At 41.9% G+C, this 14,380-nt stretch overlaps 1 protein-coding gene across 8 annotated transcripts in view; it reads left to right on the forward strand.

The window, feature by feature from the left end:
• The first annotated feature begins 914 nt into the window (after positions 1 to 914).
• The window catches only part of INTS6L (integrator complex subunit 6 like), a 62,503-nt gene continuing 49,037 nt past the window's right edge, over positions 915 to 14,380 (forward strand). For 7 of the 8 annotated variants that reach the window (XR_003117382.1, XM_025372187.1, XM_025372189.1 and 4 more), the window contains exons 1-2: positions 915 to 1,387; positions 1,525 to 1,602. Coding sequence is in view for 6 of the 8 variants with exons in the window: in XM_025372187.1 (XP_025227972.1) it covers positions 1,277 to 1,387; positions 1,525 to 1,602 (189 nt within the window). In the remaining 2 variants the exon portion in view is untranslated. The remainder of the gene's footprint in view (positions 1,388 to 1,524; positions 1,603 to 14,380) is intronic. The other variant, XM_025372188.1, reaches the window with a different exon arrangement.

A 14,380-nucleotide genomic window follows, 5' to 3' on the forward strand; every position in this document is an offset into this window, starting at 1 on the left:
AAAGATTAAACAAGGCTACCGTGGGTGCCTGGCTCTTCATAGGTGCTCAATAAATGTGAGTTGAGAGCCCTCCCCTGTGGTCCCAGCTACTTGGGAGGCTGAGATGGGAGGATCGCTTGAGCCCAGGAGCCGGACGGTGCAGACTGCTATGATGGGGCCACTGCACTCCATCCTGGGCGATCAAGCGAGATCTTCTTTATTTATTTATATAAATAAATAAATAAATGTGTGAGTTGAATCACAATCTAGGTTTGCAAACCTCCTTGTGTAAAGGCTGCGCAGAGAGAACAGTGGTGGAATTATCACAGGCAGGCCAATGTTTCAAAGAGCTTAGTGAAACTGAAGAAGCTTGTGCATACAAAAGGCCAGTTTAGGTAACTGTGTTTAAGCTTTAGTTTCCTTTTCCACATAGATATATGTGGAATGCAAGGCCAGCAACCGACTCACAAATACTGATCAAGACGGGGGAGGGATCTAAAGGAATGTGAGTACGTCCTGCCAGGAAAGAAGTTTGCTGCTTCTGAAATATTTTCGTCTTCGCCACTGGCAGGATTGATCGATTGCAGTTAGCAAAGCGTTTTCTGTGCAGACTGTCCAAGCATCTGCTTCTGTACTTCTGTACAACTGTTGCTCAAATTCACTCTTCCTTTCGAATCACCATCTTTGAAGAGCGACAGAAAAATCCATCTAAATCACCCGAACTAATCATTTGAACTGCTTCCAAGTCCTTTAAAGGAGAATCCTAGCGAGGGTCCTTAACACTTCCCCTTACCCTCTGCCTGGGTTCAAACTTCAACTCCCAGGGTTCGCCCAAGTCCCTCCCCCAGTCCTGTCATCTAATGAATATGCAAATACCACATAATTGGCAGCCAATGGCTTGGGTTCTGGTCACATGGTGCCGATGGTAGGTGAGCAGACAGAAGTTGTCAGTGAACAGAGACGGCGCTCAGTCTGGGGCGAGCGCTCTAGTGAGCGCGGACGGATGCTTAGGCAGTAGTCCTGGCAGCGGCAGTAGTGGTGGCAGCAGAAGAGAGGAAGGGGGAGGGCCCCGAGGGCTACACACGCTCACACTTTCAAGTTCCCTTGGAGGGAGAGGAGGTGGGGCTGCAGAAAGAGGAGGCCAGGAGCGGTCCCATCCGTCCCGTCCCGTCTACCCCTCTTTCTCTTGCTCCTTGCCCCCCGGCTCTGCGAGAGTTGAGGGTTCGGGTGGCCGTACGCGGCAGTGAGGGCAAGAGGGCCAGGATAGTGGGGAGCGGAGGCAGGAGTGCGGGAGAAGATGCCCATCCTGCTGTTCCTCATAGACACGTCCGCCTCTATGAACCAGCGCACTGACCTGGGCACCTCCTATTTGGACATTGCCAAAGGCGCTGTGGAGTTATTCTTGAAGGTAAAGGGAGGGGAGGGGAGAGATGGGGAGAGCTCCCGAGGGATTTCGGGGTGTGGATTGAGGTGCTTCTGTAACGTTTGTATCGCCCTCCCCCCTATTTTCCTACGCGACCCCCTCCGTCATCCCTCGCCCCGCAGCTGCGCGCCCGGGACCCGGCCAGCCGCGGAGACAGGTACATGCTGGTCACCTACGACGAACCCCCGTACTGCATCAAGGTAAAGGGGCTACGGGTGGGGGGACAGGCGGGAAGCGGGAGCAAGTCGGCGGGGGCTGCTTATCCCCCTGCCCCCGCCCGAGGCGGTCCTGCGTCGCCCGGCGGGGCGGGCGGCGGGGGGGCGCAGAGGGCGGGCGGAGTGGTGCCGTCGGCGGCTTCGGAGTAGCTGTCGCACCTGGGGTCGGGGAGAGGGGACCAGGGAGGAGCAGCCCCAGGGAGAAATCGCAGGAGGGCCGAGCTCGTGGCGCGACAACCGCAGCTGCCTCGGAACATGGCGGACATTTTGCTTTTGTATGAGCCTGCGAGAGGGAGACTGAGGGCGCTGCTGAGATGGAAAGGAGGGAGGGGAGGGAGGAGCGGGGAAGGAGGGCCAGAAACCCGGAGGGAGGCTGCGAGGCGGTCCCGCCCCTTCGAGGCGCACCGCGCGAGGGTGCGGCCGCGGCCGGGGGGCCGGGCGGAGCCTGCGACTCCGCCCCGAGGTCCTGCGGGCTGGGCGCGCGGGCTTTCCCGGAGCGTGGGCTCCTCCTCCGGCCCCTCCTTCCTCCCCCGGTCTTCCTCCCCACTCCTTGGGCTCTTCGCCGCTTCTCCTCCTTCTCCCCCCCTTCCTCCCGCTCCCCTCCCCTTCCTGCTGAGAGCGTGGCAGAGCCAGCCGCCGGCCTTCAAAGACCAGACAACCGCCTTTGCACTCGTTGGCCTCTCACCACCCCCGCCCAATCGGAAATCTGTCCGCGATGCCAGCCTCCCCACCCCCAGACCCGGAGAAAGTCATTGCGTTTCTCCTCCGGAACTGGCCAGGTTCAGCCCCGCTCTCAGTTACCTTAGCTACTGTTACTGTTTCATTGGAAATTCCAGCGAAGCAACGACACGGAGGGGGACGTGCCGAGTGCGAACCCACAGGGGAGAGCTTTTTAGGGACCCGCTCTACCTATTTACATCATAAATTAGGTTTGTGCCAGCCACGTAGGAATTAATCCAGGGACAAGAAAGAAAGGAAGGGGAGGACTCAAATGTGAGCATTTGTAATAGTCAAGTTCGATGATTTGATTCTGACCTACAGGAGAAAAGTGGGGAGGACGGCCTCTGGGGAGTAATTTATGTTCCTATGGTGAGGAGATAAAGAACTGCTGCTTTGCCTGCAGTGGCCAGATAAAATGGAATTTAAACTGTTAAACCAACCTGCATAGGAGTCCTGCTTGCATATTGAAAATTTAAAAATACTACCACAATCCTTGACGTTTTTTGTTAGGCTTTTTCTTTTTTCCTCAGAATAATCGTTAATAGTGGTAGGGAGACGCAGTCTGGATGTGTTGTGATCCGTTTCTGTAGAATGAGGTGTTTTAATGAATGGAACCTACCAAGCTGAATAGTTGGCCAAAGAGTGTTCCTTCAAGCATAGGGAAACCAAAGAGAAACTAATTTTGTAACTCGTAGCTTCGGTTAACAGTTTAATTAGTAGGTTCCCCTTAAAACTATTCTTTTTTTCGATACTTTGTTTTCAGTTTGTGATTCTATCCATTTAGAAAAGTGGAACAAGTAGACATCTTTCAAAATGCCTTAAGCTTTTTTAAAATGTCTGTTTTCCCAAAAGGATGTGATCATTTTTTTCCACATAGAAAAGGAGATGTTTATACATCCTAGGTCTGAATATCTACACCCTTTGACTACTAATGTAGATAAGAACCGACCATTTGTAGTGTGACCATTTGAAGACATGCTCCTTAATTGGAAGTAGTAAAAAAGATAAACCACAAAGCAGTGTGCCTTCTTTTCCTTAAAGGAACAACTTATTGGCCGGGTGCGGTGGCTCACGCCTGTAATCCTAGCACTTTGGGAGGTCGAGATGGGCGGATTGCCTGAGCTCAGGAGTTTGAGACCAGCCTGGGCAACATGGTAAAACCCCGTCTTTACTAAAATACCAAAAAAAAAAAAAAAAAAAAAAATCTGCCGGGTGTGGTGGTGGGCGCCTGTAATCCCAGCTACGCTGGAGACTGAGGCATGAGAATTGCTTGAACCCGGGAGGTGGAGGTTGCAGTGAGCCGAGACCATGCCACTGCACTCCAGCCCGGGCAACAAAGTGAAACTCTGTCGTCAAAAAAAAAAAAAAAAAAAAAAGGAACAACTTATTTATCATTTTTCCATATGCCAAGAAGGATTGTTTAAAGATAGTTTTCCATCTATAAAACTTAACAAAACAGTAGTTACAGAAACTTGGGAAAGGAAATAAACCTCATTCTTAATAACCATCATTACATCTTTTAACCTAGCATTGTGATTACAGTGCACATATTACTTTGTATTCTGCTTTTTCCACGATTTTTATCCCATGAATTATTCCAGGTCGCCACATAGCCTTCATACTTAAAATTTTTAATGGCTGTGTAATTCATTCATGCTATTTTAAAGGCTCCAGATAATCCTATAGAACAGACAGGAAAAGTTGGATTTTGTTTTTAGTGGAAATTTCATCAGATAGTTCTTTTTATCCTGCCATTTTTTTCCTAAAGGAAAAAGCACGTTTCCAAGTTGAGTTTGATTTTTTTTTTCGTTATGTAGGTCAGATATATGGGAAGATACTTTTTGTAATATGTTTAATTATTAATCGTTGGTTATCTTCTTCTTAGTCTATCTTTCCAAAGTTTTTCATTTTAGGTGATAACTACATGTTCTAGGAAAGGTTAATGATCTTAACGATGTTCTTGTCATTTTGCCCTCTATACCTGAATTAATAATATGCCATATTTTGGTAGCATTTTCTTTTTCTGAGTCTCTTTTCAATCACTCTCTTGCCAGCCTGCCTCCAACCCTCCTCTCAGCATGTGGTAACTATTTGTTCTTTGCTTTTAGGACTAACCAGCTTGGAAGGTCTGAAATTTTAGAACATCTGGTGATTTTTTTTTCTTAAAATTTAGTCTAGTCTCACTTGCTAATAGCTGGGAGCCATAAATGTCTGTTTTCTGTCACACTGATTATCAAATAGGTCTTTCTTTGATTGTCAGCGGGCACCTTAGTTCCTACTTAAAAACTTCACTCTCATAAGGTCTTTTCAGCAAAGTGATGTTGGCTAGGATTTTATTGGTAGCTTATTCTTTTGCAGAATATGAGTGTATTTTTTAAAATTTCTCTAAGGTTTGAGGACCATTGTTTCTCTTTTTTCACAGTAACTGCTTATTTCTTAGGTCTTGGTTGTATCCAAGTCTAAACACTGTAAAATGAACTTTGTTTTCTACTCGAAGGTTTGTTTCTATTGGTGTTATAACAGACATGAGTTGTGCGTTTGGTTGGAAGATTTTTTTTCTTAATAGGCGTGCAACTCTTCCCAGTATATCCACTTACAAGCTCCGACAATAAATCTTGTGAAAAGTTACTGTGACTGAAAATTTTCACTAACGTATAATGTTGAATATGTGAATATAGTATTTCACCAAAGACTTCGGACCTTTTTACCGCGTACTCCTTACTATATACCTGTGTGCTCTTTTAAAATTAGTCATACCTGTTACTTGCAGTCCAGGTTTGCATGGATGGAATTAAGTTTGACTTAAGTACCATATAAAAAGTATATGAAATGTAAGCATCATGTGCTACGTCTGTTATGTTGCTTTCTAGACAAGTTTTATGCATAGTGTTACAAGTGTTAACCCCACCTTTATACCGTGGTATCTTCAGTGTACACAGCTAGCATGAAACCCTGTTTAACACTTAAAAATGTCTAATGTATCCTTGTAAAACTAATATGTGGTTTTTAAAAGTGTTATGTTTTGGGATGTTTTGGTATAATTGTTCTTTTTAGTCTTGGCTGAGGTTCTGCCGTCTTGTATGTTTTGTTTTGCTATGAATAATAATTTCCTTTTATTCAGTGAATAGAAGAGGTAGGCTTGTCACTACTATTACTTTGAAAGAAAGTAAGCTATTAGAGTAGGGTATATACTAACAAAGGTATTCAAAATAGTTTTATGTTGGAAGCTACTTTCTTAAAATTATTTCTTTTTCGTTGAAGGAAATTATTTTTTTTAAACATAAAATGGAGTTACTTTTCTAGAAATAGTTGAAACATATGTATAAAATACTGGCCAGAAGATTTTTATAAATAGGAAATGATAATGTTTCAAAGAAGTATTCTAAGTCTGTAATTTGAAAACATACATTTGAAAAAGTAAAATTTTCCGAGTGTTGCCTTTTCACATCCTGTAGCTAGCTTTGCTTACTAGTGTCTGCATGCCTTTGACAACATGTATGAGAAAATAGCAAAATTTTGGCTTACAGATTTAGGAAGTAATCTAAGCTTTTAAAATGATATATGTCACAGGCATTTTTAAGAATTTTAACTAAGACATAACTTTTTCATATGCCCATGAATATATTTTATAGACCTTATTTGCAAAAGGAGTGACTTTTATGGGAGCCTTTAATTGTGGTTAAGAAGCTATGGAAGAGCTTGTCAGTGAAATAGTAGCAACATGGCCTGTGAGAGCAATCTTAGACAATGAAAGATGCTTTTAAAACTCAAAATGCCACACAGGCAGTGCATTGACTTTTACAATGAATTGCCTCTCCCATGATTTTGCTTTCTTATCTACCTTCCTTTACTGGCCATTTATGGCATGCAGCAATAATTATTTTGAAATAAGAAAAGGGGAGAGTCAATAGTAGAAGATGAGACCTCTGGGCAATACAATCTTCAGACTAGGGACCAGCTGGAAGATGACTAGGGAATATGCCTGACAAAATTGTGGAGGCCTGTCTGTTCTGTATCCCCAACCTCTCTTGTATCCATTCATTCTTATTTGCTCCTCGTTTCAACCTTCATCATTTCTCACTTGCAAGCAGTCACTCAATTGTTCTCCCTACTTCCAGTCTTGCTTTCCACTGATTCCTTCCCCTCATTGCCCTCAGATTGATCATTCTTTAAATAAAGTCATTTCCCTATGAAAAAAAAATCCATCAGTGGCACTCCATTACATTTCCCAATAATAGTAAATTTCTTGGCCAGGCCTCCATGGCCCTTCATGATTTGGCCCTATCTTACCATGTCTTTGCCCTCTCTTCTCTTCTCATGGACCTCAGGCTTCACTCACAATGAAAAATTAGGTCCTCTCCAAACACACTATGCCAGTTGCTTCTGTGCCATTGTAAATGTTATTCCCTCTGCCTGGGACACATTGGTTGGCCTGACATACCTCAGTTCTTTATTCTATGTTCTTGAAAGTCATTTTGTCCATCTGCCTTTTCCCTACTCCAAGCAGTGTAACCATTTCCTCTGTGGTCCTTTAACGTGTTGTCCACACCTTAACTATACAGCATTTAGCATGTTATATGGGGACTATTAGTGTTCATGTTGACTTCCCTAATGTGAGCTCTTGAAGGGCAAATATTTGAACTTCTAGGTATTTGTATCCCTAGTACCTAAGGGGGCATGTAGATTTTAATATGTACTCAACAAATGGAAAAAAGGTTTCAAGCAATATGTAAGTGTCAAAGCTACTCATTTCTCTCATGTCAAAGCTTACCTCATTCTTGGAACTCTTCCCCATAGAGTAATCACTATTAACAATTTGATATATTTAATGTTTATTACAGCTAGCATTTTCATATAGGTTCAAGTTTATAATATGGTAGAATCTTATTGTATTTTTTACAAGATAATTGTATATATTTCCCTTTTTTCCTTTTTTATCGAAGTATAATTTATATACAGAAAATACATGAATCCTGATGACTTGATGCATTTTCATATTTATACATTCATGTAACCACCATCCCAGGCCAAGATATATAACATTTCCATCAACCAGGAAAATGCCTCTTGCATCTTTCTGCAATCCATCTCTCCCCTGCATGTAATTACTGTTCTGACTTTTATCACCATTGTAGTGATATGATCAAAATGGTGTTTCCAAAAGACAAGTCTAACAGTAGATCAACACTACAGCAATCTAGGCATTCATTTGCCATATACTTCTCGAGCATCTCCTCTGCACCAGGCTCTGTTATAGGGGCCTAAGGTGAAATCAGAAAGATCTGGCCTAAGGAGGGACCAGAATAGTAAAAGACATGGTCCTAGTCATTAAAGGTCTTGAGGATAGTCACTGGAAAAAGCTGACTGGAGAAGGTTGCTTAGGATATGGGAAATATCAAGAGCAGTGGACTCTTAACCAGAGAATTGGAGATGAGGGAGGAGGATGCACAGGACTCGGAGAATCTGATGTGTCTCAAGACTATAACTAGTTAAGACTAGACCACAGAAAGGCTTTGAAACCTACAAGCTAGAGTTTGTACATTTCTTCTGGGATGCAGAGCTCTTAGGTAGAACTGAAGAGAAATACGACAAAACTTGTTGTCTGTATGCTTGTTTGCTTATAATTACCTTTTAAGTGAGCTAAAGGGAGGGGAGAATAAAAGGCTAGGGAGACCCAGAAGTTGTAGTTGTATTAGTGCTTGTTGCTTGAGAGCTTTTGGCCTTATGGTTGGGATTGGGGTGGGAGTAGAGAGATGGTGAAGTGCAGGGCACAGGTAAGGAAAGGGCAGATCATTTTTTCTTTTCAGTTTGCCTTTGCTTTGGGAAGATAATTATAATTTAGAACACAGGATTCTCAGTTTCACAGAGTGAAAAAATATGGCAGTGGTTCCACATCTCAGGAATAAATGTGTTTTATAGAGAAGGATAGGATTGAAGGACCCTCCTTATGGGAGTGAGAAGGGCAGTGAAGAATGGAAACTACATGTTTCATTTAAGTCCTTAAATGAAAAACTCTGTAAACATGGCCTCCTCCCAGTTGCCTTTTACCAAAAGAGTGTAAATGAGAGACCCAGGCAGTCCCTTTGTAACTGTGTATTGGGAACTTGGAACACATTATCTCCTGGATACAATGTTGGAAGTGGTGATTACCTTCCCAGACCTTCCTCCCAGGAAAGCCTTTTTAACTCTTAATGTCATTTAGCCATAGACCTATTGTGTTTATCATTGTTTTTAATGGGAAATGGGTTTAAGTTTCCAACTTGATTTGTGGAAAACATATTCCTTCTCTCTTCTTCCTCACAACTCGGTGTGGACTGTGGTTCCATGAGGGGTGGGAACACTGTAAAGGTTCCAGCAGAGAGGGTGAGGGGCTGAGGTGGCAGTGGAGGTAGGCGTGGCTCTTCACATATGCCAGTTACTCCTATTCATAGATTGGCTACATTTACAGGGTTCAGCACAGCATCCACTTAGCCACGTATGGTTATTGAGCACTTGAAAGGTAGCTAGTCTGTCAGTGGGTGCTGCAACAGACAGTGTAAAATATAATATTTTGGATATATTGAGTTAAGTACATTATTAATCTAACTTGTTTCTTTTTACTGTTTTAATGTGGCGAGTTGAAAATTTGAAATTCCATATGTGGCTTGCGCTATATTTCTATTAGACAGCAGTGTTCGTCTATATTCTTTCTTAAGATATTTTATGATGTTCATATCCTAGGAATTGTTTCTGAAGGAGGATCCTTTCTCTGGAAGTTCCGTTTAAAATGAACACCGCCCCCCCCCACCCCGTGATAAAAGACTTATTTGTGCATGAAAGGTTATCATATAGTTCAGAGTTGATGGCTTGATAACCCTTGCTCATGGAGCAAAATATGAAAGCATCCCATTCTTATTTGTATTGAAAGCCAGTTTGGTTGCTTAGTCTTTTGGATGCAGTTGGTGATCCAACTGGTTGGGTTAGAAGTCTTTTCCTGGGCTAAGTATAATGGAATATGTATGTGAATGAATGTAACTGCAGTAATTCAGAATTCCATTTATAATATGTGCTCACCAGTAGTACTGAATGTTTCATGCTTTCAGTGTTATTAGAAATATGTAACATGTCCCTTGTTAGATTTACATAGCTACTTTGCCCAATAATTCTCAGGAGCAGCATTCTTTAGGAAGTTTAGAGGATAAAGTTTAGAGGATAAAGAATAAATACTCTAGTTTGGCATAGTGTAAAACTTAAGAGGGGAATTTGTATCACTGCGGTTTTTGAAAACTTTATTGATGTTCCCCAGCGGAGCCCTTGTCTTATATCATGGCAAGTCATCAGTAGCGTTAAAATGAGGGAGAGGCCACATGACTGGAGGGCTCCTAGGATTCTTACTTCTGACAGTCGTTAACTTTTTCAAAACTTAATCCTCCTAGTGGAGGTCACAGGAGTGATTGTTATTTTTTGGTAACTATAATGGCTCCCATTTAAGGAAGAAGCGCCAATGTCTAATTCTGAGGCTGGGTGGATGTATAGATATGCTGATGAATAGCATCTATAAGAGGCAGGACCACTTTATATCCCTAATTTTGGATCCTCCTAAATCCCATCTTATGGTCGAAGGTGTTATCTAGCTTGTATAGCGTATCCCTGTATTTCAGATATGATTTGATTTATTTTGCTTCCTTGTAATAATGAACAATCACAAAATAGCTTTCAAATAATAGCAGCTGACATTTATTGAGTAATGCTTAGGTACAGGGCAATGTGCCAATGAATGTAAAATGTTTATTTAGTTTCTCTTCCTAGTCAGCCTGTGTACTGGTATTACTAGGTACTATTATTATCCTCATTTTATAGATGAGGGAACCAGGGCCCAGAGAGGTTAAGTAACACAGCCAGTAGTAACCCAGGTCTGTCTCTATTCCAGTCTATTCAGTGATTAACCTCTTCACTTTTCCTATGAATTGTGACACAACATTCCTTTTGATAACTTCTCACTGGTATTTTCTCATTATGATGCATGTCTTAGAGCCATCATTTTTTAAACATAATTATCATGCTGTTATTTATAGCTGCTTTTAATGTAATAGTGCTTGGTATTGTAGTAAGCACTCAGTGAATGAAAATTATTACTGCTAGTGTTATTATTTTTAATATTTCTCTGACTTGCTGGGTGAGTATTGTGGTACATTTGTTTGTAAAACATTTTTGCCTTTGATGTCCCACAGTTATGCCCCTACTGATGACAGATACAGAGTTGTTGAGACTCTCAGTTGATGGAGTATGAGATAGTTGAGGACTGGAGGATGTGAACTGGTGGCCTAGCCTGAGTAGGCCCTATAGGAATAGTGGTAGTTTTGTAAAAGCAGCAGGGTAGTCCTTGGCTATCTATTCATAATAGCCACTAGAAACTGATATGCCTTCTTCACTTTACCAATCTCCTGATAAATGCTTTTCTTATGAGGAAAAGAAAGATATTCAGTGTACTCCACATGAGCCATTTGTTTTTTCTAATCCATAGCCTCTGGAGGAGGTAGATATGGTTTTTAAAAAGGTTTGGATTACCATCATGCCTTTGCAGAGTTTTGTGTATCAGCCTGAGCCTTATCTGCTGGTGTGGTCCTCATTTCAACCACTTCTCCCATTTTCCTCAAGCCACACCCCATCATAGTCAGATTGTTGGTTTTCTTCCCTCCTGTCTAGTTAGATGGCCTGGGGTAGAAGAGGGATTTTAGAGGAGAAATAGAGATGTCAGTCAGTGGGGTCTTAACCAGAGAAACATTGCATGAAGACTTTTGGGTGGTGTGCCAGATGTTTATAGAAAAAGTAGAATTCTGTATCTTAAACCATTTCCCCCTGGTTATACTACTCATTAATGTCAGTTGCTCTTTCATTATCTATATCCTGCCCTGTAGCTCAAATAGTTCAGTGAAGTTAGTATCAGGAGCCAAACACAGGATTTAAATGCAATTGAACAAAAAGTCTTGAAACATTTTTGTTTGTGCAACTGAAAAACAGTACTGTTAAGAAAAGTAAATATGATTTATTAAGGTCCTAAGATTTATTGTCAAGCTACTTGGGCAAAATTACCAATATTCATCCTCTTTGTCCTTGACTACATTTGAAACTAACTACTTCTCCCTTCCACAACTTATTACTTCCTATATTCTGTTTCTCCACTTCTCTCTCTGATAATTATTTCTCTGTCTTCCAAAGTCTTTCCCTTGGGGAATGTATCCTGCTTCATTCGTGGTTCCAAATATTTCGACACACACTGATGCTTCACCATCTTCAGCTTTCACTCAGGCATCTCAACTGACTGCGTTACATCTCCACGCATCTCCCCTGACTGTCTGTCCTGCTGTCAGCTCACAGTCAGACCTCTGTCATTATTCATCTGTTTTGTTTGTTTGTTTTGCCTTCCATCTACTCTGGCCTATCTGCCATCCCTTTGAAATTTCTTTTACGTGTGTTCCTTCGACTCAGTTTCTGTTGCCATCACTTTAATCTAGGTTCTCATGTTTTTATGCTTTGACCACTGTACCAACCTTCTAACTGGACTCCCAAGTGCCTCCAAAATTCCTGTCTTGACTTACATCAACTGCTAACTTTTGAAAAAAGTTGGTTTTATCATATCACCCTCCCCACCAGCCTTCAGTCTCCCCATGCCTATGGGGTCAAGTCTAAATTCCCCAGCATGCCATTCTGAGCTCTCTAGTATCTGTTCCACGTGTCGTTAAAAACTTATTTCCCATCATTTCCCACAGAAGCCCTGCACTGTCTCTTCTACTCTCTGAGTGTATCTCCCCATTCCTGATGCCAGCCCTTAGAGCATCAGTTAATCAAAGGAAGAAGAGATACAGAGCCAGGAGAGCTGAAGGCCTAGGGGAGAAGAGGAAGTAAACTGAAAGCATTCCATTAAGGGTGTGACTTGAGGGTGAGGACATGACAGAACATGCTTTAAAATGCTATTATAATGATGAGAAGTTGCAGAAGGAAGGAGGGTGGGAGCTGGAGTATGACCTTTAGGGTTTGATTAGCCTGAACTCTAGACCAAGATGGTTTAATTTAAATTGGCCTGAAGTTGCCCGGAGGCACTGCTGTTTAATCAGAAGGGCCAGTCCCTCTGCCAAAGATAGCCCACAAAACTAGACAGGGGACAACAGGATTCCAGGGAGAATATCTAGCCTTTAATATAGCCATGACATTGGAAAGTGGAGACCCCCTCCTGTTTTATTTCTTGAAGGAGGATGTTGATGATAAGCAGAGCAAAGCTCTCCACTTTTCTTAATAGCTTATATAGGTTTGTAAACTCCATTTCATAGTGATGCCTTTGAGTTGTGTGTTAGAGGTAGATTTAGGCAATAGCTAGGTACTTTTATAAAATCAGATTTTAAAAAGTGGACATAGTACATCCTGTCTAGTAGATCATACCATCTATTGTCATGTAGTATGGCAAACTGTGTCCTTTTCACTTCAATAGCTCTGTCAAGAGTGCTGGACTGGAAGGCAAGAGATCCATGTTCTTAGCCTGAGTCTGTTACTAATTACACACATGACCCCAGGCAAGTCACTTAACCTTTTATGGTGTCAGTTTCCTCATCTATTAAATGAAGGGATTAGACTAGATTATTTCCAGGGCTCCTTCCGAAAAAGTACAGGAGAGAGTTGTATAACTGAAAGGCAGGAAGTGGAATAATTGAGGCTTGGAATTCAGGGTGACTTAAAAATTACTTTAGGCCGGACATGGTGGCTCACACCTGTAATCGCAGCACTTTGGAAGGCTGAGGTGGGAGGACCACTTGAGCCCAGGAGTTTGAGACAGCCTAGGAAACGTGGCAAGACCCTGTCTCTACAAAAAATAATTTAAAAAAAGAAAATTAGCCTGGTATAGTGGCACATGCCTGCAGTCCCAGCTACTCAGGAGGCTGAGGTGGGAAGATCACTTGAGCCCAGGATTACAAGACTGCAGTTAGCTATGTTCACACCAGTGCACTCCAGCCTGTGCCACAAAGTGAGATCCTGTCTCAAAAACACAAACAAACAACAACAACAAACTTTAAATTTTAGAAAAGAGGTCCTGGAGGTGTTTAATGTGCTATATCACACACTTAGTGGTTAAATTGGTAAATGCCACTCAATCTTATTGATGTCAATTCTGTTTGCTGTAAACAATTTAATAATGTTCATGACAGAGTCCTATCAATACTTTGGAAGAGTGAGAGTGAGGGTTTGGTGAACAGACAGACTAACTAACTTTGTATTTTGTTGGGATTTTTAGCAATGAATGCATATTACTTTTACCATGTAAAAAGTAGCTCATAATAATTTTTTGAAATTATTTATTTTCATCAACTTTTAAGTTCTAGGGTACATGTGCAAGATGTGCAGGTTTGTTAACATGTGCCATGGTGGTTTGCTGCATAGATCATCCCATTACCTAGGTGTTAAGCCCAGCATCCATTAGCTATTCTTCCTGATGCTTTCCCTTCCCCAGCCCCCCTTCACAGGCCCCACCCAGTGTTTGTGGTTCCTCCCATGTGTCCATGTGTTCTCATGGAAGAATTTTTCCTAAAATAATTAGTCCTGGGGAAGGAGGTGCTGTGTAATCTTCAGAAAGTAATAAATGGCCATTCTGCTATCTCATATGTTCAACACTTTCTGCAATGCTTAGGTGGCTTAGTCTCACTCCTGTCCATGTATGTTTTTTCCAAGGCCAAACATTTTTATTATTTTGTGTATCTTTCCATAAAATGAGCCAAAATGTAACCAACTGAACGTGTGATATGCGCAATAGTAGTTTTTTTTTTTTCCTGATAATAGGTATTAGTTGATAGCTGCAGTCGAAGTGGTCTGAGACTGGGAAAGGAAACTTTTTACATTTACATATGACCAAGTTTAGTAAGTTCTAAGATATTTCTGCTTCAGTGGCAGTGCAATTGACTTTTGGAGGGAGGAGAAAAGCTTCTAAAATTATTGGTTTCTACATGTTACTGTCCACTGGTGAAGGTCAGATTCTTTTGATATTATCATGTTTTCCAGTAAACTTTGAGAAGTGTGC

Source organism: Theropithecus gelada, chromosome X (genome assembly GCF_003255815.1).
Source record: "Theropithecus gelada isolate Dixy chromosome X, Tgel_1.0, whole genome shotgun sequence".
In the NCBI taxonomy this organism is placed as follows: Eukaryota; Metazoa; Chordata; class Mammalia; order Primates; family Cercopithecidae; genus Theropithecus; species Theropithecus gelada.